At 41.5% G+C, this 27,833-nt stretch overlaps 1 protein-coding gene and 1 pseudogene across 2 annotated transcripts; one reads left to right on the forward strand and one right to left on the reverse strand.

The window, feature by feature from the left end:
- Window positions 1-16: 16 nt before the first annotated feature.
- Window positions 17-27,557, reverse strand: MPZL3 (myelin protein zero like 3). Of its 2 annotated transcripts, none has more exons than XM_007196585.2 (6): window positions 27,419-27,557; window positions 17,275-17,441; window positions 12,039-12,249; window positions 7,371-7,536; window positions 5,784-5,844; window positions 17-1,612 (listed from the first exon to the last, which is right to left on the reverse strand). In XM_007196585.2, exons 1-6 carry the CDS (start codon window positions 27,489-27,491, stop codon window positions 1,586-1,588), a joined length of 705 nt encoding a protein of 234 aa, XP_007196647.1. In that variant the 5' UTR covers window positions 27,492-27,557; the 3' UTR covers window positions 17-1,585. The 2 variants fall into 2 exon arrangements, with proteins under 2 accessions (XP_007196647.1, XP_007196646.1); XM_007196584.2 differs by lacking the exon at window positions 17-1,612 and adding an exon at window positions 3,401-3,508.
- Window positions 14,059-15,569, forward strand: LOC103011624 (prolyl hydroxylase EGLN2-like; annotated as a pseudogene).
- Window positions 27,558-27,833: the final 276 nt, after the last annotated feature.

The raw sequence follows: 27,833 nt of genomic DNA on the forward strand, positions 1-27,833 counted from the left end.
ACAAAAGAGGCCAGGCCAAATCTATGAGAACTAATAACCCAAATTTTTAAAAATAGATCTTAGCAAAAAAAATATAAAAGTGATTTTTGTACAGCATACAGTGTGTTATGCTATAATATGGAAACCTCCTGAGCCACCAAGCAAAATATCATGGAAACGGGCTAATCTGTTAAAAAATCAAAGATGGGAAGAGAGGATAATTTTTGTCTCTCGTAATTAAGAAGTGAACTCTATCCCTCTATTACAGAGGACTGCACAGTCAACCCTTCCTCCTGATATGTCATACATTTTTTTTTTTTTTTTTTTTTTTTTTGGCTGCATCGGGTCTTCATTGCTGCGTGCGGGCTTTCTCTAGTTCCGGCGAGCAGGGGCCACTTTTCATTGCAGTGCGCGGGCTTCTCAATGCGGTGGCTTCTCTTGTTGTGGAGCACCGGATCTAGGCGCACGGGCTCCGTAGTTGTGGTGCACAGGCTCAGTAGTTGTTGCTCATACATATTTCTTAATGGCTTATAGAAAATCCCATGTAAATTAAAATTTGAAATATGTTGCTGCAGTAGAATGGAGGAAGCTAATAGAAGGTACCAAGAGAACAGAAGGAGGAAGTATAGGTTATTCACACCCTCACTTCCTTACCTCAAATATTATGCAAAAACAGTTTGTAAATACATTAGTTTGCTCATATTTTCCGCATTTTAGAAATCAAACAACTTTTGAAGAACAGCATAGGTTAAAAGATGATTTCATTGCAAATTACTGGTAAAATAGTCTACTTAGCCCCACTAAAAACCTTTTGAAGAGTTTTTCTTGCCTCTGATCTGAAAAGTCAAGAAGGAAATCATAAATCAGTCAGCTGTAAGAAAGTAAAATAACAAATTGCACCTAGTAAGACAAAAGAAAGAAATCCCTCTATCTCATCATTTCTTTCCTTAATTGTAAACTGAAGGCACTTTAACACTTTAAAAACCCAGTCAAAGTAAACCACTGACTCCCGAGCCTACCAACTCTAAAAAAAAAACTGGGGTTATTCACTCCAAGCCTCCCAAACACAATTGATGATGAGATAATTAAACCAATGAGTATATGCTGTATGCTAACTCACAGCTGAAAATGTTCATGGAGCAAAAAACAAAGAATAGCTATCCCAGACAAACATTTTGCCTGGGAGCACATCAGGAAGCTCCAAGCTCCATTTCATTAAATATATGTACATATTTTGGCATCAGCAGTGTGGCCAACATCTAGGATTCTCCCTCAAAAAATTGGAAGAAAACATGTAATACATTCAAGACCAAAGGCAAAACAAAAAGTATCTTTCTATTTAGGAAAAGAATTCCTTCATTCAATTAGAGTATAAGTTATTAAAAGGGGTAGTTATGAGTTTCCTCTGAGAGTTTTTGAAGTTTATAAATACACAAAGAACATTTCTTCAATAAATAAATGGCTCCTAAAGTCTTCACTGATGGCTTCCAGAATTCTCCATCACTACTGTCCAAGCCAGCTCCACTTCTCTGGGAGGCTTTAGCTGCCAGTGGAATGGGATATTTTCTGTTATTAGGTGACTCTTCTTCTATCATGCAGACTTTCATCAATATGTCTCTTCATAGTCCGAATCCTGGAGGGGAAAGAACAGTAGTTGTGGTGGGTATATGAAGTACAATGCCACAGTCAGAATTCAGGCAAAGACCACACGTTAGGGTCCCCCAAATGGAACTTGGCCAGGGGAAACATCAACAGTGAAATGGCACTGACTCAACCCACCTAAATTCCCAAGAAGCATCACAGGACCTCATTATAATTGGTATCTATTGGGCTAATTTCTGCTTTGAAACCCTAAGGGTTCCCTTTTCCTTGGTGACTATTTTTTAAAACCTCAACACACATGAAAAGATGTCTGTCTGTAGCAAAATGTGCAAGACTGTAGCTAGGAGTTTAGGCTAGGAGTCAGTCTACCTCTGGGTTCCAATCCCAGCTCCACCCCTTGCTGGCTATGTGACCTTGAGTAAAGTTATTTAACTTCTTTAAACCTCAGTTTCCATCACTGTGCCTGGCAATTTGGAAGCACTCATTCATGATGAACTACTATCACTATTATTCTTATTCTTATCTTTATTGTTCAAACTTGTATTCATTACTTCTAAGCTCGAGTAGGCCATTAGTACTACCTGGCACACCCCATTTCTCTAGTCCTCTCATTCTTCTATTCTCCTAGATGACTATTTTCATATCTTTCCCTCTTTCTCCAAACCTCCAACACCTTCAGCTCACTTCATTCTCAGCTGATGACCTTATTTTCTCCCATCATTGGGAACAGAGAAGCAGTCAGTAGGGAACTTCCACAAGCTCCCATCATATTTACCCACCCACCTGCATCTGGGCCCACCTACTTGGCCTTCCTTGCTCTTAGCATGGATACATTCTCGCTGCTTTTATCTAAGGCCAACATCTCCACTGGTGCACTAGATCCTGAAGTCACTCCAGCAATCCTCCCCCCTCTCCTGTAACATCAAATTTTCCTTTTCTACTGGTTTATTCCCATCAGCATACAAATGTACTGTAATTTCTCCCATCGTAAAAAGAAGAGCAACTCTTGACACACACCTCTCTCTACCTATTGCCCTATTTCTCTGCATCCCTCCACAGCAAAACTCCTTGAAAGTGTCATTTATACCCACTCTCACCAATACATCTCTTTGTATTCTTTCTTGACCCTACTTTGGTCAAGCTTTCATCCCCACTATTCCACTGAAGCTGCTTTTGCCAAGGCCACCAATGACTTCCACGTTACCAGATCATCCAATAATCAAGTCTCAGTTCTCATTTTACTTGACCTGACTCAGGAACAATTGACACAGTTAATCACTTTCTTTTCCTTGAAACGCTTTCTTCATTTGGTTCCCAGGATACAGAGCTCTCCAGGTTTTCCTCCCACTTCACTGGACATTCCTTCTCAGCCTCCTTTGCTAATTTCTCCTCATCTTCCCCATCTATAAACCTTGGAGAGCTCCAGGGCTCAGTCCTTTGAGTTCCTCTCTATCTACTCTCATTTCCCTGGTGGAAATATCTCTACCAGTCTCTATATACTAATAACTCCTAAATTTATATCTCCATTCTAGACCTCTCTTCTGAACTCCACACCCATAAAACCAATTGCTTACTCCACATCTCCACTTGAATGTTTAACAAGTATTTCAAATTTACATATCCAAACTCAGCTCCCCTAAAGCTTGTTCTACCCACAGGCTTGTACATATTAGAAAATGGCAACTCTGTTCTACTAGTTGCTCAAGTCAAGAACCTTGGATTTATCCTTAACTCCTCTCATTCTTTCACACACACATGCAACTCATCAAGAAGTCCTTCTGGCTTTACCTACAAACTATAACCAGAAAACAACTACTCACCACCTCCACCACCACCACCTTGGTCCAAATCATCACCCTCTTCCTTTACTTGCATCATTGCTAAAGTCTCTTAATTGTACTCTGTTTCTGTCATGATCACTCACCACCTATTTTCAACAGAGAAGCCAGAATTATCCTTTTAAAACATACATCGGTTCAAAGTGTTCTCTTCTCAAAAACTTCCAGTGGATTCTGTTTCATTAAGAATAAAATTCTAGGGCTTCCCTGGTGGCGCAACAGTTAAGAATCCGCCTGCCAAGGCAGGGGACACGGGTTCGAGCCCTGGTCCGGGAAGATCCCACATGCCGCGGAGCAACTAAGCCCGTGTGCCACAACTACTGAGCCTGCGCTCTAGAGCTCGTGAGCCACAACTAGTGAACCCGTGTGCCACAACTAGTGAAGCCCGCGCACCTAGAGCTGTGCTCCACAACAAGAGAAGCCACCGCAATGAGAAGCCTGCATACCGCAACGAAGAGTAGCCCCCCTCACCGCAACCAGAGAAAGCCCATGCGCAGCAACAAAGACCCAACGCAGCCAAAAATAAAATAAATTAAATAAAATAAATTTATTTTAAAAAAAGAATAAAATTCTAGGTGATTACAATCACTATAATGTTCTATAAGATACGACATTATCTCTCTGAAGAAGTACTAGTCTTTGCCTTGCTCACTTCATTCCTGCCACACTGGCCTCTGTGCTGCTCCTAGAACATGCCAATCATGGCCCCTCCCCAAAGTCTTTGCACCAACCACTTACTCTGCCTGAAATGTTCCTCCATGATAGCCATGTCGCTTGCTTCTACTTTTAGGTGTTTGTTCAAATATCATTTCAGCGAGGGTGTCCCCAACCATCCTATTTATTTATTTATTTAGGTCACACCTTGCGGCTTGCGGGATCTTACTTCCCGGACCAGGGATTGAACCCGGGCTCCGGCAGTAAAAGCACAGAGTCCTAACCACTGGACCGCCAGGGAACTCCCCCAACCATCCTATTTGGTATCATACCCCCTTATCCAGCCATTCCATCTCCCTTTCCTATTTTATTTTTTCTCTACAGCATTAAGCACAATCTGACATACTATATATTTTACTAATTTTTAAAATTTTTTTAGTTTGTTATTGTTTGTACCCCAATTTAAGAGAAGGTAACATTTCAACTGTGTCTCAGATGATGAGAGTTTTCCAGGAATGGAAAGAATGTAATTTCTTCTGAGGGCAGGGATTTTTGTCAGTTTTGTTCACTGTTGTTTCCTAAGTACCTAAAAATCACAGCTGGGGCATGTCAGATACATGCTCGAAGAATAACTGTTGAACAAATCAATATCTGAAATGTGGACAATAATCTTATGAACATTAGCTTATTTAGTTTTTTAATTTACTTTTTTAAATTTTTATTTTATATTGGAGTATAGTTGATTAACAATGTTGTGTTAGTTTCAGGTGTGCAGCAAAGTGATTCTTCTTTCTTTGTTTTTTAATTTTTACTTTATATTGGAGTATAGTTGATTAATAATGTTGTATTGGTTTCAGGACATTAGCTTATTTTTTGTTATCAAAATATTCAAATCCCAAAGGGTTGGAATTAGATCCTATCCACTGGCACTATCAACCTTTCTCTCATCTTACCTATAATACTCAAGTACGTAAGAGAAAGAGAAAAAGGAACACTGTGGTGAGTAATTGGGCTGCGGTCATCCAGCCAAGTGCTGAATTTGGCAGTAAGTACAAAGAAGGCTCAAGTTTAAACCCTGAAATGACAGGTATGCTTTGTACTAGATCATGAGTTGCTTTTGACCTGTTTCCAACAGTACCACATCAGAGAGTCTCTCTCCCTCCTAGGATCCTGGAACAGCTACACAAGCCTACCAGTCACAGCAAGCACCCAAAGGGGGAGGGATGACAGTTTTCTGAAATGTAAATCAAAACTCAAGCCTTCCAACACGGGTATTTCTTATTGACAAACGCCATCAAGTCACCTAAAAGTTTATATCACTCTAAATTCCCTGGGGAAAACTGAGGCGCAGAAGAAAAGTTCAATTCAGGGTTTTAGGTTCAGCCAGTCCAGCCAGGTCTCCTAGTATGACCTCAGCAGCATAGGACACTCCTCTTTCAGGATGTTCCCTGTCAGTCAGCAGAGGCTGCCTACGCAATCCCCTTCCCTAACCTAAGGACACCACTCTCTGCCCGTAAGACAGAAAATAAAATAATGGTTAGAATTGGTGGGGGTCCCCTGAGACCAAAATGCTTTGGGGAAAGACCTTGGTTCATACTTTGCTTTAGACCTATCTGCATATCCTCTGCTGCCTCTGAGGGTGAAGGATTCCGTTAATTAAGCAGGAAAATGAAGCATGAACAGTGAACAGAAGAAATGGCATGGACTTACCAGGCACTCGGCACAACAGACACAAAGCTTTGCCATGCGGTCATCCTTCTCCTGGTCAGTGCTGTAGAAAGAGGACAAACCAAATGTGAACAATCACTATCCTCAGTATGGTAGAGCAGTTAAGAGGACAAGCGTTGAAGTCAGACAGGTCTGTTTTTAAATTTCAGTTCTGCCACTTACTAGCAGGGTGAGTGGGCAAATTACTTAAGCTCCAGGAACCTATTTCCTCATCTACAAAATGCAGGTATTACCAGCTACACTTAAAGGGTAGTGGTTAGGAGTAAATGCAAAATAAGCACATGTAAAACAGGTACCACAGTGTTTGGCACATAGTAAGTGGTCAATAAATAGGAGCCAGTCACAATCGTTCATTTAGAAATGCACCCAGCACCAACCACGACAGAGGCATTGTGCTGGGCTGGGGATAAAGACATAAATAAAACATGGTCCCTTGAGCTCATTTTGTTAGAATACAATGTGGTAAATGTTTTCATAGAGTTAAGGTCAAACCGCTGTGGCAGCAAAAAGGAGGGAGTGATCAGTTTTCCCTGAAAGAGTCAGGGAAACTCTTGAGAAGCGGACATTTCATCAGGGTCTTAGAAGATAAGGAAGAGTTTTCCAGGCAAACAAGGGAAGGAGGGAGGGGATTCTAGGTAAAAGGAAAGCATGTTGAAAATTTTTTTAAAGGTCTAAATGAGTATAGTATGTTTGGAGAAGGAAATGGCTCACTGTAGTTGGAATGTGGAGCAAATGAGAAGAAATGGCAAGAAACAATGTGACTTAGGGTTAGATCATAAAGGATCTTGTTAGACCATGCTTCGAAATAGACGTTTTAGTATTTTTACCAAGAGTTCTTTGCCTTTTTGTGGGGCCACAGATTCCTTGTAAAGGGCACTCTTACTCCCATTAAATAAATGTGCACACGCACACACATGCACACACACATGCACACACACACTGAAAGAAGATTTTAGACTTTCTCAAAGTAAGTCTTCTCTCCCCAGGTTAAGAGCCCCTGATATAGATAATGGAGAATCAACAGGGTTTTATGTAGACTTTTGTTACCTTTTTTTTAGTGGATTTGTTCTTAGGGAAAATACTGGATCACACCTGCTCACTGGCAAATGCTTTTGATAACCACAATCCAATTAGCCCCTTCCGAGCATCTGCTGACCAAGAACAGTTCTCACTTATTTAAACTGTTTTGCTCTCCCTGGCTGTTCTAAAGCCTCTCTCACTGCTCAGGCACTTCTGTCAGGAGACATCAGCTCAGTGCCAAAACAAGGAAAAGGGGAAAATAACTGACTTGTTGGAATTTCCTGTCCATTTTGAAGGAATGAGAGATTCACTTCAGAATTTATATTCAGAACCACAGCACTACACCATCTCATTTCAAAAAAAAAAAGAGACTAGGACTATGCTATCTATCCCTCCATCTCTCTCTCTAAATTAACATCCACACATTTCCCTTTCAGCAGAACTAAATTCATCCTGGAAGAAAGGAAGGCATGACGCAGAAGCCTGGGTACTGTCCACAAACCAGGTCTCTGAAGAGGGTTGATTGCTCAGGACTGCAGTTGGACTTACTCAGCTGAAACCTCAATAGATGACTTCTTAGAGCCAGGCTTGCTCCTCTTCTTCAGGCCCGCAGACTTCCTCCCCATTCTCACCAGCAGCAGCACACCCACCACAGCTGAGGGAATGAAGACAAGAATGGAAAGAAGGGCCACGGAGGAGAGCATCGTGCCAAAACCTGGAGGAGGAAAAAGAGGTCAAAGAGAGGGACATGCAAAGTGCTTCCTTTGACATGAGATAGTCTTACTTTTGCTCTTGTATTTCTTCTGGTTACAAAGGGCATAAATTCATTGTAGAAACAGTAGAAAATACACAAAAGGACAAAGAAGAATTAAAATTTACCCATAATCCCACTCCCTAGGATCAATATGTCAATATCTACCCGTTCAATCTTCTTTCTAGGAGTATGTGGGTATGAGTCTGAATATAGGGAGGAGAGTACATGTTCAGAAGTATTGATCATAGTTTACATACTATTTCTAGCCTCTTTTTTATATACTATATTATAAATATTTCCCATAAGTATTCCTTCCAGGTGTGATTTTTTTTAATGGCTGCATAGTATTCTACCATATTAAATAATATATTGAATCAATCTTCTATTGCTGGATATTCAAATTATTTCCAATTTTTGAATCTATGAGTTATATAATGATGATCATCCTTGTATATAAATATTTAGCTCTATTTTTTAAAATAAATTTTAAAATGGAATTACTGGATCAAAGGGTATATAATTTTAAGGCATCTGATTTATACTACCAAACTGTCTTCCAGAAAAACTATACCAGTTTCTACTTCTACCAGCAGTATGAATGTTCCTATGTCTTTGAAACCTATGAGTTGCCTTAAAAAAATAAAGAAAAAAGAAAGAGGAAGGGGAGGGAGAGAGAGAGAGACATACAGAAAGATTTCAGAAATGACAAGGTATCTATAATGAACCATAGATACTTTGTCATTTCTGAATCTCTAAATCTTTGGTTCAAATTCAAATAAGGACTAGAATGACCACTCATCAGTCACCAGGGAATAGTGTAGAACAAAAGGTCAACCCTTAACCCACTCTCCTCATGTTTCACACTAAAAGGAAACAGTTGCTCTTTGCAACATGAAAGAAATGTGCTGCCTCCATCTTTAGAGGAGGTACCCTTTCAAGAAACAGGCAAGAAACTGTCACTGTTTGCGGATGACATGATACTATACATAGAGAATCCTAAAACTGCCACCAGAAAACTGCTAGAGCTAATTAATGAATATGGTAAAGTTGCAGGTTACAAAATTAATGCACAGAAATCTCTTGCATTCCTATACACTAATGATGAAAAATCTGAAAGAGAAATTATGGAAACACTCCCATTTACCATTGCAACAAAAAGAATAAAATACCTAGGAATAAACCTACCTAGGGAGACAAAAGACCTGTATGCAGAAAACTATAAGACACTGATGAAAGAAATTAAAGATGATACCAACAGATGGAGAGATATACCATGTTCTTGGATTGGAAGAATCAACATTGTGAAAATGAGTATACTACCCAAAGCAATCTACAGATTCAATGCAATCCCTATCAAATTACCAAGGGCATTTTTTACGGAGCTAGAACAAATCATCTTAAAATTTGTATGGAGACACAAAAGACCCCGAATAGCCAAAGCAGTCTTGAGGCAAAAAAATGGAGCTGGAGGAATCAGACTCCCTGACTTCAGACTATACTACAAAGCTACAGTAATCAAGACAATATGGTACTGGCACAAAAACAGAAACATAGATCAATGGAACAAGATAGAAAGCCCAGAGATTAACCCACGCACCTATGGTCAACTAATCTATGACAAAGGAGGCAAAGATATACAATGGAGAAAAGACAGTCTCTTCAATAAGTGGTGCTGGGAAAACTGGACAGCCACATGTAAAAGAATGAAATTAGAATACTCCCTAACACCATACACAAAAGTAAACTCAAAATGGATTAGAGACCTAAATATAAGACTGGACACTATAAAACTCTTAGAGGAAAACATAGGAAGAACACTCTTTGACATAAATCACAGCAAGATCTTTTTCGATCCACCTCCTAGAGTAATGGAAATAAAAACAAAAATAAACAAGTGGGACCTAATGAAACTTCAAAGCTTTTGCACAGCAAAGGAAACCATAAACAAGACGAAAAGACAACCCTCAGAATGGGAGAAAATATTTGCAAATGAATCAACGGACAAAGGATTAATCTCCAAAATATATAAACAGCTCATTCAGCTCAATATCAAAGAAACAAACACCCCAATCCAAAAATGGGCAGAAGACCTAAATAGACATTTCTCCAAAGAAGACATACAGACGGCCACGAAGCACATGAAAAGATGCTCAACATCACTAATTATTAGAGAAATGCAAATCAAAACTACAATGAGGTATCACCTCACTCCTGTTAGAATGGGCATCATCAGAAAATCTACAAACAACAAATGCTGGAGAGGGTGTGGAGAAAAGGGAACCCTCTTGCACTGTTGGTGGGAATGTAAATTGATACAGCCACTATGGAGAACAATATGGAGGTTCCTTAAAAAACTAAAAATAGAATTACCATATGACCCAGCAATCCCACTACTGGGCATATACCCAGAGAAAACCGTAATTCAAAAAGACACGTGCACCCGAATGTTCATTGCAGCACTATTTACAATAGCCAGGTCATGGAAGCAACCTAAATGCCCATCAACAGACGAATGGATAAAGAAGTTGTGGTACATATATACGATGGAATATTATTCAGCCATAAAAAGGAACGAAATTGAGTCATTTGTTGAGAAGTGGATGGATCTAGAGACTGTCATACAGAGTGAAGTAAGTCAGAAAGAGAAAAACAAATATCGTATGTTAATGCATGTATGTGGAACGTAGAAAAATGGTACAGATGAGCCAGTTTGCAGGGCAGAAGTTGAGACACAGATGTAGAGAATGGACATATGGACACCAAGGGGGGAAAACTGCGATGAGGTGGGGATGGTGATGTGCTGAATTGGGCGATTGGGATTGACATGTATACACGGATGTGTATAAAACTGATGCCTAATAAGAACCTGCAGTATAAAAAAACAAACAAAACAACTAATACTAAACTTTCATTGGGTTATTTGTATGGAAATATGTTAATATAAATGTTTCAGACATTACATGAAATTTCTAAAAATCTTATATTTGTATTTGTATGGAAATATGTATGGAAATATGTTAATATAAATGTTTCAGACATTACATGAAATTTCTAAAAATCTTGTATTTGTATGGAAATATGTATGAAAATATGTTAATATAAATGTTTCAGACATTACATGAAATTTCTAAAAATCTTATATTTGTATTTGTATGGAAATATGTATGGAAATATGTTAATATAAATGTTTCAGACATTACATGAAATTTCTAAAAATCTTATATTTGTATTTGTATGGAAATATGTATGGAAATATGTTAATATAAATGTTTCAGACATTACATGAAATTTCTAAAAATCTTATATTTGTATTTATATGGAAATATGTATGGAAATATGTTAATATAAATGTTTCAGACATTACAGGAAACTTCTAAAAATCTTATATGTTCTGGTATAATGTTATAAGTAATAATCCTAGTTATTACTTTAAAATGTATATCTCAGAAATAACTAATTTTCTTGTCAACTGCATTATTATGAACTTTCATCAAATCTTTAACCATGGTCATTTTTAAGTCTTTTGTCATTTACAGACAGTTCTGGGTGTACTCTGATGATTTTGCAAATATGTTCCTATAAAAGAGTTTCATCTTCAAGAAATTCATGGAAAAGACTCTGACAAGTACAGGTTTCTGGTAACTGACTGTACTGCTGAACTGAATGAATAAGCATTTTCAGAACTCTAATGAAAAACTGATGAACTCATAAAACTGCTAACAAAAGATCAAGATGAAAAAAAAGAAATTAATTACATGGGACTGAGTGAACTGATGAGGATGAGTATAATTTTTGTGACTTTCTGTCTGAATTAAAAAAAAAAAAAAATCCCACAAGGACTCAGAGGAAAAGAATATACAAATCAATTTTCACTGCAAAGTAAAGGAGCTGTTACAGTGGAGGATTACTGGACTGAATGTCAATATTATGACATAGTATAAGTGTGTTTCATGTTTGGTAATTGCAATCATTGTTGCTTTTGTTGTGGTCATCCATGTACAATGCTTGGTGTCAGTCTATCTATCTCTTGTAAAAATAAAAAAAAATAAAAAAAAAAAAAAAAAAAAAAAAAAAAAAAAAAAAAAAAAAGAAACAGGCAAGAACACAGTCTCATAACTGAGGGTATGAACATATTAGGGAAACCAGAATGACTTCTATTTCACACAGACAGCAACCCTCCATTTATTCAGGGGTTTGCCATACATTCCACAAGACCTCTGGTCACCTGAAATTAAAATTTTAAAAGGATAATGGAGAAACTATGACGATATTTGAAAAAAAAAGTCAGTTTGAAAAATAAAGATAAAAAAACTCATCCTCAGACAATTCAAAATGGCAGAATGTCCCAATGACCAACCGGCTTATGAAGATAGGTAGTTTTGCTTCTCACTGATCTCCCCACAAACCACCACAGTAGTCAGAGAGCACTCACTACAGAAGAAGGTTGGTGGCAGTTAGCTTACCCCATTCTGTGACTGTTAGCTCTGTCCCTGGAATATTATGGTACACATCCGGGGGATTCTTCACAGCACAGCTGAATGTCCCATTGTCCTTTATGGTAGGGTTGATTATGCTTATGGACGCATCCCCTTTGTATACATCTCCAACCCAGGAAATTCGATCCCGAAACGTGCCCACTGTGGTTGGGTACTGGAAAGACTGATAATGAAAAATCTAAGAAAGCAACACCATGAGAAAAAAGTTAATTTGGAAAATGCAATGAAAACGTAAAGCTAAGTAGGTCCAAAATAAAATACAAATGTGTAGTGGGTTTTCCCAGTTGGACAATTTTTTTTTATGTTTTGTTCACTTCCATCCTATAGATTAAAAGACAGGTTAATAAAACTTGTCCAAAAAAAGGCCTGATGAAAGAACCCAGGGATCCTAATTCTTGAACCCCTTTTAAATTCTCCCCAAAGTCCTAAAGTAGCAGTTCTCAACCAGGGGCAATTTTGCCCTCAAGACACTTGGCAATATCTGGAGATAATTTTGGTTGTCTCAACTGGAAGGAGTGCTACTGGCTTCTAGTGGGTAGAGGCCAGGGATATTGCTGAAAATCCTACAAAGCAAAGGACAGCCCCCACAAAAAAGAATTATCTGTATCAAAATGCCAGCAGTGCCAAAGCTGAGAAACCCTATGCTAAAGCAGCATCTAATTCATATGGTACTTTATAGTGTGCAAACTATTTCTATACATTTACTCATTTGAGCTTCACAACACTGAACTATACATGGAGCAGGCAGAAAGGGAAACAAGGACAAAAACAAGAAATTAAATGAGTTACTCGAAGGCACACAGCTAATAAGTGGGAAAGGGGAGATTTTTGTTCATTCTCAAAATCACCAGGAGGCTGTAACATAAGCCTCTCTCAAGTTATCTATCTTGGCAATTAATAAAAACCTCAAGTCAGATTCATGATTGGCATTCAATGAATATACATTGAATTAAAACAATGCTACTTCAGATTGGTAATCATATACTTCATCACCAAAAACACCTAATTATATTTGGTGGTAGGCTGGGCAAGCACTACAATATAATATGATCTTTCTCTCTCTCTCTTATGCAAGATTCAAGCCTTTCCTAGTTCTTTTCTTACTTGGTACCTCCCCACTTAAGAACCCAGGCACTTACAAACACTGAATTGCCCAATTTTGAAAAGCAACTTCCCAGAGAAGATGCTGAATCACTTCTTGGTTCATTTGTTCATGCATTCATTCAACAAATATTTACTGCACACCTACTATGTGCCCTTAGGCACTGTATTAAGCAAAATGATACAGTGGGAGCCAATCAGGCACAGTCCCTGCTCTCATGGAACTTACCATCTAGTGGGAAATACAGATATTAGTAAATAATAAAATGTGTAGAATGTTCCAAAGAGGGAGGTAAAGAATACCTATCTCTGATTATCAGCATCAGTATAAAAGGGTTTGAAACTCCTTATTGACAAAACAAAGCCTGCTGTGAATCTTCAAGATTAATCCGACCTGTGAGTTTCAAGTTAAACTAGTGATACTCAAATCCTGCTAACTGATTAGTTTGACAGAATCCTGACTGATCACGTAACTGCAACATAGTGTTATGCAACTTTAAGGGTCCACTAATTCCAACTTGGATGAGTTTGCTGATCTCTCGACTAGCCTCACAGAGAAGAGCGCCATACGAGAACTGCTGTTTGCATTTAAGGTTTCTGCACCAGGAAGATCCCCACTGTTTGTTCTGTCCTACTTTTGGCCAAGGAGGAAGAGCCATATGAAGCCAGCCATAGTTTCCTGACCACTCAGAATAAAGTGACCTATTTTAAGTCTAAAGAAAAAAGGACCAGAAACTAACACAACATTGTTAATCAACTATGCTTCAATATAAAATTTTTTTAAAGTTGAAAGAAAGAAAGGAAGGGCAGGAGGGCAGTAGGGAGAGACGGAGGAAGGAAGGGAGGGAGGGAGGGAGGGCGAGCGTCGCAGGTGGTGGGGCAGGGAATGGCGTGCTGTGCGGCGCAGGATGGTTGGCACAAACGGCGGCGCAGCGCCGGGGCCGGAGGAAAAACCTCGCCACCGTGACAGGTCCCTTCCCAAGCCCCTAGGGACAGCAGAGGACTTGGGGACCAGCAAGCACCCCCAGGGCACGAGAAAGGCCTCTGCCACCTGCCCTGCCTCATCCTGCCCCACGCCAGGCCCAGCTGCCCCGGCCCCCGGCTGCATCAAGTGGAGGAGGAGGAGGGGGAGGAGGGTGGCACCCCGGGCCTGGGCCGCGCCCTCCATGCCCGGGGAATGAAGACACTGCTGCCGTGGACAGCCCGCGCCAGCCGCAGCCCCTGAGTCAGGCTCTCCCTCAGTTGCCGGGTTCGGTGTCAGAGCCCTTGGAGCCTAGCAGGGCCAGGATGGGGGTGGAGAGTCACCTGCCCTGTCCCCTGCTGTCCTCCTACCACCGTCCGGGAGCGCCTGGTGAGGCCTCGGCGGGGAGTGGGACCCCAGAGCCACAGCTACTTCCACCACAGCCAGCCCCCTGCGGGAGGGCTTCGGCGGGCAGGACGGCGGCGAGCTGCGGCCGCTGCAGAGTGACGGTGCTGCGGCGATGGTCACCAAGGGGTGCCAGCGACTGGCAGCCCAGGGCGCCCGGCCCGAGGCCCCCAAACGGAAATGGGCAGAGGATGGTGGGGATGCCCCCGCCCCCAGCAAGCGGCCCTGGGCCAGGCAGGAGTAGCAGGAGGCGGAGGCGGAGGGGGAGGCTGCAGCAGCGGCAGCGGTGAGGCCAGCGCCGGGCTGAGGGAGGAGGTGCTGCCCGCTGCGCCTGAGCGCCTGGCCCTGGGCTATACTGTGCCCTGCATGCGGTACGATGGCATCTGCGCCAAGGACAGCTTCCTGGGGGCGGCACTGGGTGGCCGAGTGCTGGCAGAGGTGGAGGCCCTGAAGCGGGGCAGGCGCCTGCGTGACGGGCCAGCGGGCTATCCTGCCACGCAGCATCCGTGGGGAGCAGATCGCCTGGGTGGAAGGCCATGAGCCAGGCTACCGAAGCATCAGTGCTCTCATGGCCCACGTGGATGCTGTAATCCGCCACTGTGCTGGGAGGCTGGGCAGCTACGTCATCAATGGGCGCACCAAGGCCATGGTGGTGTGTTACCCAGGTAACGGGCTGGGGTAGGTGAGACATGTTGACTATCCACATGGCGATGGGTGCTGCATCACCTGCATCTATTACCTGAATCAAAACTGGTACGTCAAGGTGCATGGCGGCCTGCTACAGATATTCCCTGAGGGCCGTCCTGTGGTAGCCAACATTGAGCCACTCTTTGACCGGCTGCTCATTTTCTGGTCTGATCGGCAGAACCCCCATGAGGTGAAACCAGCCTAGGCCACCAGGTACGCCATCACTGTCTGGTATTTTGATGCCAAGGAGCGAGCAGCAGCCAAAGACAAGTATCAGCTAGCATCAGGACGGAAAGGTGTCCAAGTACCCGTATCACAGCCGACTACGCCCACGTAGTGTCTAGCCCCAGAGCTGCCTGGACAGACAGCTTGCCCTGACTTCGGGAGAGCCCTGGGCCCCAGATCCACCAGTCTCGGTGCCTGCTCCTTCCCCGCCACTGCCGCTGCTTCTGACTTTGCCTCTGTTCTGCCTGGTGTGGAGGGCTCCATCCATCGCTGAGGACCAAGGAGGAGGAGAGACCCCTGCTGCCCTGGGATGGGGGCTGGGGTTGTGACCTGGGCAGAGGCTGGTGTTGGGGACTGCCATTACTGGAGCCGGGGGTCTGTGTCCTGCCCTGTGTGTTCATGCATGCCCCTCTCAGGTTTGGAGAGCTGGAAGGAGGTACTGCCACCTCCTACCAGAATGCAGGATTTGGGGTTGGGGTGACTCATGGCCTCTTGCTGGCAAAGGTTTGTGGGGGAGTATCCCCAAGCCCCCCAGTCCTCCAGCCTGGAATGTGAAGTGACTCCCCAACCCCTTTGGCCATGGCAGCTTTTGGACTAGGCTGCCGCTGCTTGGGCAGGATAAAAGGTGCTGGGAGGAGCATGGGTCTGCAAGTCCTGTCAGCCAAGAAATAAAAGGTTACCTCAGAAAAAAAAGAAAGAAAGAAAGAGAGAGAGAGAGAGAAAGAAAGGAAGGAAGGAAGGAAGGATGGAAGGAAGGAAGGGAGGGAGGAAGAAAGGAAGGAAGAGAGAGAGAGAAAGAGAGAGAAAGAAAGAGAAAGAGGGAGGGAGGAAGGAAGGAAGGAAGGGAGAAAAAGGGACCACAAATACAGCCTAGCTCACTGGACCCACCTTCACTAGGACAACTGGAGCACCTACTGTAGTTACTGAGAGATGCTACATGGCATTCAATAATGGTTCCTAAAACAAAATCCAAAGTTTATACATTAAAATCAAAGAGAAAGTACTTCTAATGAAGGAAACAGGATAAACAAATCAAGGATACTTTCAAAAATACAATCTTACATACCGCTCTGACATTCACATTCTTGATAAAAAGTATCCTGACCTAGGATATTGCTGGAAGCATACAGAAAAAGGGTTTTTTAATAGCATTGCAATCTTCAATTAGACATCCACAATGGGATTTGAGCCATAAATGTGTTTTATCTGTGTGATTAAAATATATTGCTTCTAATATTGCAAGACCATCTGTCATCAACAGCATCTGTCATCAGCATAAGGTGCCCTATAATTTCCTTCAAAGGGAGCTGTATAAATCAGTGCAGATGTTTATACACTGGGAGAAGATGCCAAGATAAATCTACAAGTACCGATATACAAACAGAAACACCCACTGAGACAACTTCACATGACAGGAAATGAGCAACTTTGAGCAAAAGGATGTCTAAGACTGGGACCTATAGAATTTCTCTGTTCAACAGCCTGGAGGTATCCTTTTTAGTACAACAAATCTGAAACTCAAGCTATGAAGCCAAGCAAAAAGAAACAACAAAGGAGAAACAAAACTAAACCACATTTCCTCTGAGTTTCTGACTTTTTTTCCTATAGCTTATTTGCAAGATTCTCACACAGAAGAAGAAAAAGCCCTACATGACCAGATGAATGTCATATAGGGTAGAAGCTCATCTCCTTCTATTTAATAGAAGCTCATCTTCTATTTTAAGATGAGAAGGCCTAAGGTGTACCTGTGACATAGAATAAAAGGATCCCAGAGCTGTTGACCACAGAAGGCTCAAAGAAATATCCTTAAAAGTATACACTTACTGATTCTGTGCGACTGCTGCTTGGAGGTCGATATGTCCAATCTATGGTGAGTTTGTCAGTGATAGATGAGGTTGACTTGAAGGTGCATTTCAACTTGATATTTTCTCCAACATAACCCCAGACATGGGCATCTGCTTTAATCTCCAGGGAAAGGACGATGTAAACACCTAATCAAAGCAAGCCCAAACATTTAAAATGTGTACACTGGGTGGAATAAATAGACGTGAGTGAACAATATAGAAACCCATTTTATTTATTTATTTATTTTATTTATTTATTTTTGGCTGCATTGGGTTTTCGTTTTTGTGCACAGGCTTTCTCTAGTTGCGGCGAGTAGGGGCAACTCTTCATTGAGGTGCACGGGCTTCTCATTGCGGTGGCTTCTCTTGTTGCGGAGCATGGGCTCTAGGTGCAAGGGCTTCAGTAGTTGTGGCGCATGGGCTTAGTTGCTCCACAGCATGTGGGATCTTCCCGGACCAGGGCTCGAACCCGTGTCCCCTGCACTGGCAGGTGGATTCTTAATCACTGTGCCACCAGGGAAGCCCTAGAAACACTATTTATCATTTTTAGGGCTCTCATCAGAAAGCCGTAGCAATAAATATCTTCTCAGGCAGGCCCAAAAGGATAAGGAGCAGATATCTGCATTAATCAAGGGTGGTATTTTTGTCATTTTACGATATTAAATCATAGAATGAATGTTTGGGTAAAAATTTAAAACCTGGTCACATCAGCACTTTTTCCAAATACAGAGTTGTGGTTAAATTAACTACAACCAAGCGGGTCAGCCCACAGAAGGCTAAAAGGCAACACCACCCATTCTCTTGACACACTTATACTCCAGGAATATGGCACTTGCTGTGGTCTGAGGGATTTACCCCAAGTACAACACGACTGTAACCTGAAGCTATCACTGCTTCAACCACCAGCAAAATAAAAGTAGAAAACAAGAATAGGAATTTTTTTTCAAAGAAAAAAAAAGTTTTATAAATCTACCCCAAGGTTCTATCTAGTTTTGTTTTGTTTTTCCCTTTCTTAAAGCTGGTTAATGAATCACTCATCCATGAAAAGTAAATCATGGGGAGGAAAAAGTTTATTAAATTTACAATGTAATGCATTTTAAAATGTAAAAATAAGATACCATTTATAAACTCTTTAGAGACTTCTTCTTTCCAAAACCACCTCATATATCCAACTTTTTTTTTAATTTATTTATTTTATTTATTTATTTTTGGCTGCATTGGGTCTTTGTTGCTGCACGTGGGCTTTCTCTAGTTGCGGCGAGTGGGGGCTACTCTTCGTTGCGGTGCGCGGGCTTCTCATTGCGGTGGCTTCTCTTGTTGTGGAGCACGGGCTCTAGGCACACAGCCTTCAGTAGTTGTAGCACGTGGGCTCAGTAGTTGTGGCTCGCAGGCTCTAGAGCGCAGGCTCAGTAGTTGTGGTTTGCGGGCTTAGTTGCTCCGTGGCATGTGGGATCTTCCCAGACCAGGGATTGAACCCGTGTCCCCTGCATTGGCAGGCGGATTCTTAACTACTGTGCCACCAGGGAAGCCCCCTCGTATATCCAACCTTGACATCCCATCTCCCCCCAAAAGAGTTAGCACTTTCTTCTGACCATTCCCTCTGCTTTCAGAGAACAGTGGTAGAAATTTCTCTTCCACTAGGGAGCCATTTTTTAGGAAAGTAAGCCAGCAGCACTTTGTTTTTCCTGCTTCCTTCTCCACTACAATGAGCCATGATTCATCTGGCAGGCCAAAGGCAAACAGAGCAGCAAGGTTTCAGAAGAGAGCAAACCCACACACCATCCTAGAAAACAACAGTCCCTCTGGTTGAGAAAGGATGCAAATCCCAGCCCTATCACTTGCTGACTCTGTGGCCTTCGTAGGTTTACTTGATTTCTTCAGTTTCTCATCCTGGTAGGAATGATAATAATAACACTTACCTTAGAAGGTCACTGTGAAGAATAAATGAATTAAAACACGTACCACACTAAGAAGCCTACCTAACCCAGAGTAAATGCTCAATGCACGTTAGATAGCTTCATCATCGTTACTGACACCTCTTTAGTTCTGTCCTTAGTCTCTCAAACTTTCCTATCAGAGACATACTTATGAGTCATCATTTCCACTGCCTTTACCTCTGCTGCTTTGAATCATGTTTCTTGCTCCTCTCTAGACAATCCAGTCTGTTCACATTCCTCTTAAAAGCAGGGGACCAAGACTAAGCTCACAACTCTACTAAGAATCTGACCATCCCAAAGATGAGGACTACCTCTGGTTCATCCAAGACATCCTCTCTGACTTTGCCATGCTAAACTTGTTATTCCTCCTATGCCTTTGCAAATGCTGTTCCTCTGCCTGGAAAGCCTTCATCCCTAAATCCCTACTCTCTCCTAAGCCCTCACTCCTGACCCACCTTACTCATGACTTAAGATAAAGCTCTAAAAAATGGAAGGCAGAAATGAATGGTTAATCTACACACTCCCCATACTCTTTATATATCCTTTATATATAAAGGATATATATCCTTTATATATAAAGGATATATATCCTTTATATATCCTTTATATACTCTTTATATATCCTAAAACATAAGTATAGCAAAGAGATTTTAAAGTTTAGATTTAGAATTAGACAGACCTGAACTTGAGTTCTAGCCCAGCTGCTTTCTGGCTGTGAGACCTTGATCATAGTTACCTAACCTGTTCAAGAGTCAATTTCCTCACTTGGTAAGTGGGAATAATTAAAAGACCTACTTCATTGTGTCACTGTGAGGATATAATAAGATTAAAGAAGGTAACACATAAAATGCTTAGCATAGCACCTGAAACTGAAACTTTCAATAAATGTTAACTATTGTCATTAAAATGAACACCACAAACATTCAAAAACCTTCAGTAATTCTCTATTGGGCTATAACATAAAATCTAAATAGTGCCAGTCTGGCCCCCAACTTCTGCTACTCTGCCCACCTACCCATCCCATCCCCTTCACTATGCCCAGAATGTCCTGCCATTTCTCAAATTTACTATGTCCTTCATGCCACTGTGACTTTCTTTGAATATGTCTTTATCTGGAAGTTTCTCCCCATCCCTACCAATCCTGCCTGGTAACCACATCCCCAATACTCACACCCTTCAAAACCCATCTCAAATATCACCCCCCTTGTGATGCCTTCCCAAATTCTCTGATGCAGTTTATTACTATTTTTCAATTTTCACATAACATTTAGTACATAATGCTACTCGAGCACATATACCATTGCTTGCACTCAATTTGTAAAGATGATTTCCTCCATTAAATTAAAGGAAGTACCTTAAGAGCAAAAGTCAGAGGGAAGGGAGAAGGCAGAGAGAGACCAAGAGAAAGAGGTGGACAGGTCACCAAAAGTTCTCATGTAGGAACAAAGTGTGCTTATTAGTCACCCACTCTCTTCCTATCCCCATTCTTAAAGTATTTTCAACATTCTTAAGTCCCCTAGACACCTACCTTTCCATTGCACTGAATCAGGAAAAGCTCAGCTCTAGATGACCACTTCTAGACTATGGCTGGTGTGCGCTGAAGGAGAAAAATCACACCAATGCACCGACAGTTACCATAAGAAATTCATCAGTTCCATCCACAGCTAAGTCCTTAATGAGGCATGATGACTCTTTAACCAGCCTTGGTCATCTCCTCTTTCTGACTCCTCAAACTTTGCCATTCTCTTTTATCCTCTGTGCAACCTATAAACCCCTCATTCTCAGAAGAAAATGTCTCTCTTCTTCAAGAAACTTGAAGCCATACAAATTGCTTAGTCACATATCTTCCTGCATCTTCACCCATTCTTACCTCCAATCTGAAAGGATGTGGTGTCCCTTTTTCTAAGCAAGGTCAAGCCCTTCTTCTCTGCCTGGATCCCTCCCTTCCAAGCCTTGCTCCAGGAAGAAAGAAGAAAAAAAAAAGCCCTCTCTACTGTCTTCAACATTTCCCTTTCAAGAGGGGCTTTCTCCCCTCAGCCTCTAAATACACAGAATTCTCTCCCATCTGTAAAAACAAATATATAACAATAAAACAAAACAATAACAAATTTTCCTTAACCCTGTAATCCTACTCATTACCAACTACTGCCCTCTCTATCCTAAGCCAAGTTTGTGAAAGAGTTGTTTATATCTGACGTTTCCCTTTCCTCCCTTCCCATCCACTTCTGGACCCCTACAGCACAATTTGGACTCCACTACCACTTCTAGTAAAAGGCATTATTGTCTTAAAACAGCAAAATCCAAGGACAAAAACACCAATAGGCAGCTTTCTCTCCTGATTTTACTGGATCCCTCTGCAGCAGTAATTGTTTGCTCCTTGACCTTCTCTGTCTCAAGCCTTCCAGGATGATACACTCATTCATTCACTCATTCTTCAAACAAAGATTTATTGAGCGTCTGTTTTGTGCCACCCTCTAAGTTCAGGATTAAATGTGAGCAAAATACATACACTCCCTGTTTTGGAGCTTAAAATGAAGCAGAAGTTCAATACACTAATCAAACAATCATAAAGACAAATGTATAATTACAAACTCTGATAAGCACTGTGAAGAAAAGACAGAGTGGTTATGAGAACTGTACCAGTTATGATAGGGGAGCAGGGAGTGGTTAATGAAAGCTTGCCTGAAAAAAGTTACTTTTGAGTTGAGTTCTGAAGCAAGGATAACAAGGTGAGGAGAGGGGGAGCATTCCAGGCAGAGGATACTGCGTATGCAAAGGTCCTGTGTCAGGAAGGAACTAGGAAGGAACTGTCCACAGTCAGTCAAAGAACTGAAAAAAAGGCAGAATGGCAGCAACACAAAGAGCGTGAGAGAGAAGACTGAGACATGGCTAGGAGGTAAGCAGAAACTAGATCAGGCAGGACCTTAGAGATTTGGGTCCTTATTCTTAGAGTAATGGGAAGCCATGGAAAATACTTAAGTATGGGACTGAGTGAGAAGGGGCATGAAGAAGTTTGCATTTTTAAAACCTCGCTCTAGGGAAGACGATTAGGAGGCACTAAGAGTATATATAAAGAGATTACTTAGGAAGCTACTACAATAGTCAAGTGAGAAATAAGGGAAGATTGAACTAAGTTGGTGGCAGTGGACAGGGAGAGAACTAGGAAGACAACAATACAAGGTAAAATCAGCAAGAACTGGTGTTAGATCATATGTGGAATGTTTGGGAAAGAGAGGCATTGAGGATGACTCCCATATTTCTGGCTTGGTGATACCATTCACTGACACAGGGAAGACTAGAAAAGTACCAGGCTTGGCAGGGAAGAACATGAGTTTGATTTTGGATAAGTTTAAGGTGCCTTTGAGATATCCAAGGGATAATGTCAAGGGGGCAGTTGGTTTAGGGCAGGGATGGGCAAACTATGGACCATGGGCCAAATCTAGCCTACAACACCTTTTTATAAATAAAGTTTTATTAGAACACAGCCAACTTTATTCATTTATGTATCATCTAGGGCTCCTTTTGTGCTACTCCAGCAAAGTTGAATACTTGCAACAGAGATCATGTGGCCCACAAAGCCTAAAATATTATCTGGCCCTTTACAAAAGTTTGCCAACCCTGGTTTATAGCAAAAAAGAACTATGGATTAGAGTTATAAATCAGAATCTCATTAGTCTCCCTCCAACCAATTCTCCACACTGATTGTGTTACATACACACACACGCACACACTCGACATCTCAGCTAGTTTCTATCAAATCTCTTTCTAAGGCTCCTCCTTTCCTACCCATCCCTTAAACACTGGTGTTCCTCAGAGTTCCACCCTGAGCCCATGGTCCTTCTTTCAACATGTTCTCTTTGGGCAATCCTACCCAGTTTTATAGATTTCACAACCACTAATAGGCTAATGATTCCCCAAACTATGTTGCTGGCCATGACCTGCCTCTGAGTGTCCAAATATTACTGGATATACCCACTTGATTATCACCACCACAGGAACCCAAACTGAAGGTAGTGAACTCTTGTTTGTTACCAGCTCAATATCCATTCCCCTCATCTCCTTTCCTAACAATGCCCAGATTTTCTTTAGATATCCACCCTTTCCTACATAGCCCATGAGCTTGGGGGTAGAGGCCTCTGTCAGGGTCCAGGCAGGAAACAGAAGGCAAAATCAGCTAAAACTTTGAAAAGTGTATGGGTCACTTTTCAAAGGGACTTTTCTCAGCATCAAGGAAGCCAACAAAGGCACAAAGCCTTTACCACTCCACGCCTGAAGGGGCAGAGGGAGGAAATGGTGTTACTGAAGCCTGGTAAGAGGTGGATCTGTGGGCCATTTGACAGAAGCTGTAGCCACAGAGGAACATAACCACTATCAACCATGGCACCATGACAGGGAGGGAGCAGGGAAGAAAAATGTCTTTCTCCTCCTGCCCTCCAATCTCCTGCCAATGCCTACCACTGATCAAACCTAACTGGAACCCAGAGGACGGGAGCCTGGATGATGCGGTTTATAGGTCAGCTTTCCAGGGAGTAGGCAAAACAGAGAAGAGAAGTGAATGGATCTGGTGGGAGGGGAGCAAACCAAGAATAACTAGACCCTACTCCCAGCTCTGGAAGGTGACTCAGATTGGCCTAAACTAATCATTACATCCAGAGGTGTGCTGGTGAACAGCTAAAAATAGAAAACCCAAATATGTAGGTTTGACAATTTCTGATTTCAGTGGTACAAATACTCCCACCATGGCTAATTTCAAGCTATGAAGGTAAAAGTTTCTGAATGCTGAGTTAGGAAGACATGTGCATGATTGGCTCTTGAGAGCCAGTAGGAGGTAGCTCCAGCACACCATCCTCCTGACCACAGAGATATATTTGGGGTCAACACGGGATTTAAGTTAATCTAATCAAAGCAAGTTTCAGAAAATTTTCTTGGAAAGTTACCTCCATGCCTTGTTTACGTTCTTCTCTATGTCTGGAATTTTCCTCATTCCCTTTCTCTAACTCTTATCCTTCTTTCAGATTTAACTTTGGAGACACCTCCAGGAAGTCTTCCCTGTATCCTCTTGGCAGATTAAGGGCACTTCCTCTGTGATGCCATAGTTTCTAGTGCATTTCTCTCTTAGTACTAGATTTTAAAATTATCTGCTGACTTGTCTGTCTTCTTCGATAGACCCTAAGCTCATTGAAATGGAACCTAGCACACTATGGATGCTCAGTAATATTTAGTCAACTGAACCAAACCAAGAGTTTCCTTTTATAAAGCAAAAATTGTTATAAAATAAGCATAAAAATTACAAGTTCTGAGCAAATTTTGGTTACTGAATTACAGCAAGTACACCTTTAATCAAACTACCTACTAGCAGCTTCTTCCTTCTTAATATATATAAACTCCATATTCATGAACATAATTTTGCCACAAAGTTATCAATATGTAAAGTCACTTCACTGAAATCTAAACACTGGATAAGCAGGTCTTAAATGTATAGTTACAGAAAAGTAACCATAACATCCATGGATGAACTAAACAAATCTACACTACTAATCTATACATCAGGATATCGGTTCCCCCTGGAGGAGAAGGAAGAATGCCTGAAAGGAGGCACAGGGAAAGTTTCTGGAATGCCAGTAACAATCTACATGCTGATTTGGGTGCTGGTTGCGCAGGTGTGTTCAGTTTCTGAAAATTCATTAAGCTGTACACTTATAAGCACTTTTCTCTGTTTTACTGAAATTAAAAGTATTCTAAAATCAATGGATATAAAATAATTTGCCTCCTCCACTCAAAAAATAAAATAAGAAGAAAAAAATATCAATCCAATGTTACATTCATTCAGAAACTTTCACCCTAGGCCTAATGTGCTAATGGATATTTATCTCTTCCCCAGAGGGAAAAAGCATTCTTGCCAGGTAAAAACAGCCAACTATAGAAATAATTATAATAATTTTAAAAAATTTTTAATCTGGGAGGAAAACAAGAAAATCACATTTAACCATAAGTAACTTTATACATGGAAGAAATGGAAAAAATGACAAAAACTCCCAATTTTATACACCCAATTTTCCAAAATACAAATCTGTCAAACTGAGTCATAAAATTGCACACTCAAGTGGAAAAGAGAAAAGTGTAAGAGCCCTAGGCTTGCTAATCTACTGGTTTTACATACTTAGACAACTGATATAGCAGGACCATACTTATAACTTAGGAAGAATTCAAACAAGCTAATAATTTAATGGGTCCTAAATATGAAGAGGAAAGGCAATTAAACTGGTATGAAACCAAAGTCTATTACCTAAGAGACTCAAAACAAAAGACCCCCTCAAAAATGGATGAACCTTGAAAACATGCTAAGTGAAAAAAGCTAGTCACAAAAGAACACATATTGTACAATTCCATTTCTATGAAATGTGCAGAATTGGCAAATCCACAGCAATAGAAAGTAAATTGGTGTTTGCCAGGGGCAGTGGGGAGGGAAGAATGAGGAGTGACTGTTAATGTCTATGGAGTTTCTTTGGGATGATGAAAATGTTCTAAAACTGATTGTTATAATAATTACACAACTGTGAATATACTAAAAACTATTGAATGGTACGCCTTTTTTTTTTTTTTTGGACGTGCCATGCTGTGCATCATGAGGGATCTTAGTTCCCCAACCAGGGATCGAAACCATGACCCCCTGCAGTGGAAGCAAGGAGTCCTAACCACTGGACCACCAGGGAATTCCCTGAATGGTACACTTTAAATGGGTAAATTGTTCGGCATGTGAACTATATCTCAATAAAGCTGGGGTTTTTGGGTGGTTTTTTTAGGCAAAAGATAAATCAACAAATACATACAGATCATAGACTCAACTTATAACATTTGAATTATTTGGTTGCTGAACTGATGGACACTTTTCAATGTGAAATGACATCAAGTTTGTGAAACCACCCACCATTTCTAGAATTTTTTTTCAGTAGGACAATATTTGAACATTTCTCTGTGTGTGAGAGAGAGACAGGCAGACAGACAGAGAGAGGAAACTAGGATGATTTGGAGTGACAGTAGTTCAGCCTAAATAGTATATTGAAAAAGAATTTAGGATTATTTGGAGTGACAGTAGGTCTGCCTAAATAGTATATTGCAAAATAATTTAGCTGAAAAACTGGACACCTGTTATGACACAGGCAGCTGGGAGGGATCAGGGAGTATGCTGGCAGCATAAATACTAGTCATCAAATAAATTAAAACTCCCTAGCCCTACCTGCTGAGACTTAGCACATCTGAAGCCTTTATATCAAAGATCCCCTTCAGAAATTCCCATTACTCACAGGGAAATTTTATGAAGTTAACAATACACTCCTATGCTAGCTCTACTAACATATGATTTCCTGGGGAAGACACACACACACACACACACACACACACACACACACACACACAAATCCAGGGAATAATTGCACCCTAAATGAAGGTAATTAGGTTGACTGAAATTTATGCAACTTGAAAATTGCATGAAAGCAAAACTTATCCAAATTTTAAGATTATGTGATAGTGTGAATACTATACTTCTGATATCGGTTAATAGATTAAAATCTTAACAGAACTGATATTCCCTTCCTTGTATTAAGAAAAAAAAAAACTGTTATTAAAATACCAAAGCAGTTGCTTTTCCTCAACACATGCATCTCTGTTACAATGAAATCAAAGCACATCCTTTCTGTGACTCATAAACGTTTTACTTCATAGGCCCTGACAATCACCTACAAAAGAAATTAGCAACAGTCATCATTTTCTTTCCCAGAATTACTGGAACTACTGAAGACTAGTATTGTCCTTTCCAAATCAGGATATACGGCCCACAAAACCACAGCCGAGTCAACCACTGATAACTCATCATAAGATAACACCGGGTGCCCCCAAACCCAGTGCCCTCCGTGATTCTATCTATCCGTGCCATCACCACAGTACAACGCACAGTCACGCAAGGTGATCGAGCTGCCAGGGGCTCATGAAAGTACGGACAAGCTACCGACACCCCTCAGTGGGTGGTGATTACCAGAAGAGAACATCCTCCCCACGCCCTCCCGCTTCCTTCCTTCCCAGAAGCGCAGTGGGGGCTTTCCTGAGACCCCCCACCGGAACCGGAAAAGCGACCATCTTCCCTAAGCCCCCGGCCGGAAGTGCGACCGAGCCCGCCGCCGACTCACTCACCCTGGAAGAATAGGACGCCCAGCAGTGGGCACAGAGCACAGCCACGGCCTCCAGCCGCCCCGCTCTGCAGCATCCCGACAGCTCTCCAGAAGTTTGCACACCTTGTTTACGGCTCCCTGTAACCACACAGGTGACACCGGAAGTGACGCGAGGGCGGAGGCCGCGGGAAGACCTAAAATGGCGATTCGAAGTTGCCATAGTAACGTGGCTTCTTTCCAGAGCCGCACCTGGACTTGCTCACTTCAGGTCAGCGATTCTTAACTCTCAAGTAGTTCATTATTCCCTTTTGCTCGAAAATGAAGTCGGCAGGCTTTGGAGAACTTACTATTTATTTTTACGGAATTCTGAAGGACTTAATCGTCTTGATCCCCTTGACTCTAAGCCAGAAGTCCTTTTTACTCCCTACAGATTATTT

This window comes from Balaenoptera acutorostrata, chromosome 9 (genome assembly GCF_949987535.1).
Source record: "Balaenoptera acutorostrata chromosome 9, mBalAcu1.1, whole genome shotgun sequence".
Lineage (NCBI taxonomy): Eukaryota > Metazoa > Chordata > Mammalia > Artiodactyla > Balaenopteridae > Balaenoptera > Balaenoptera acutorostrata.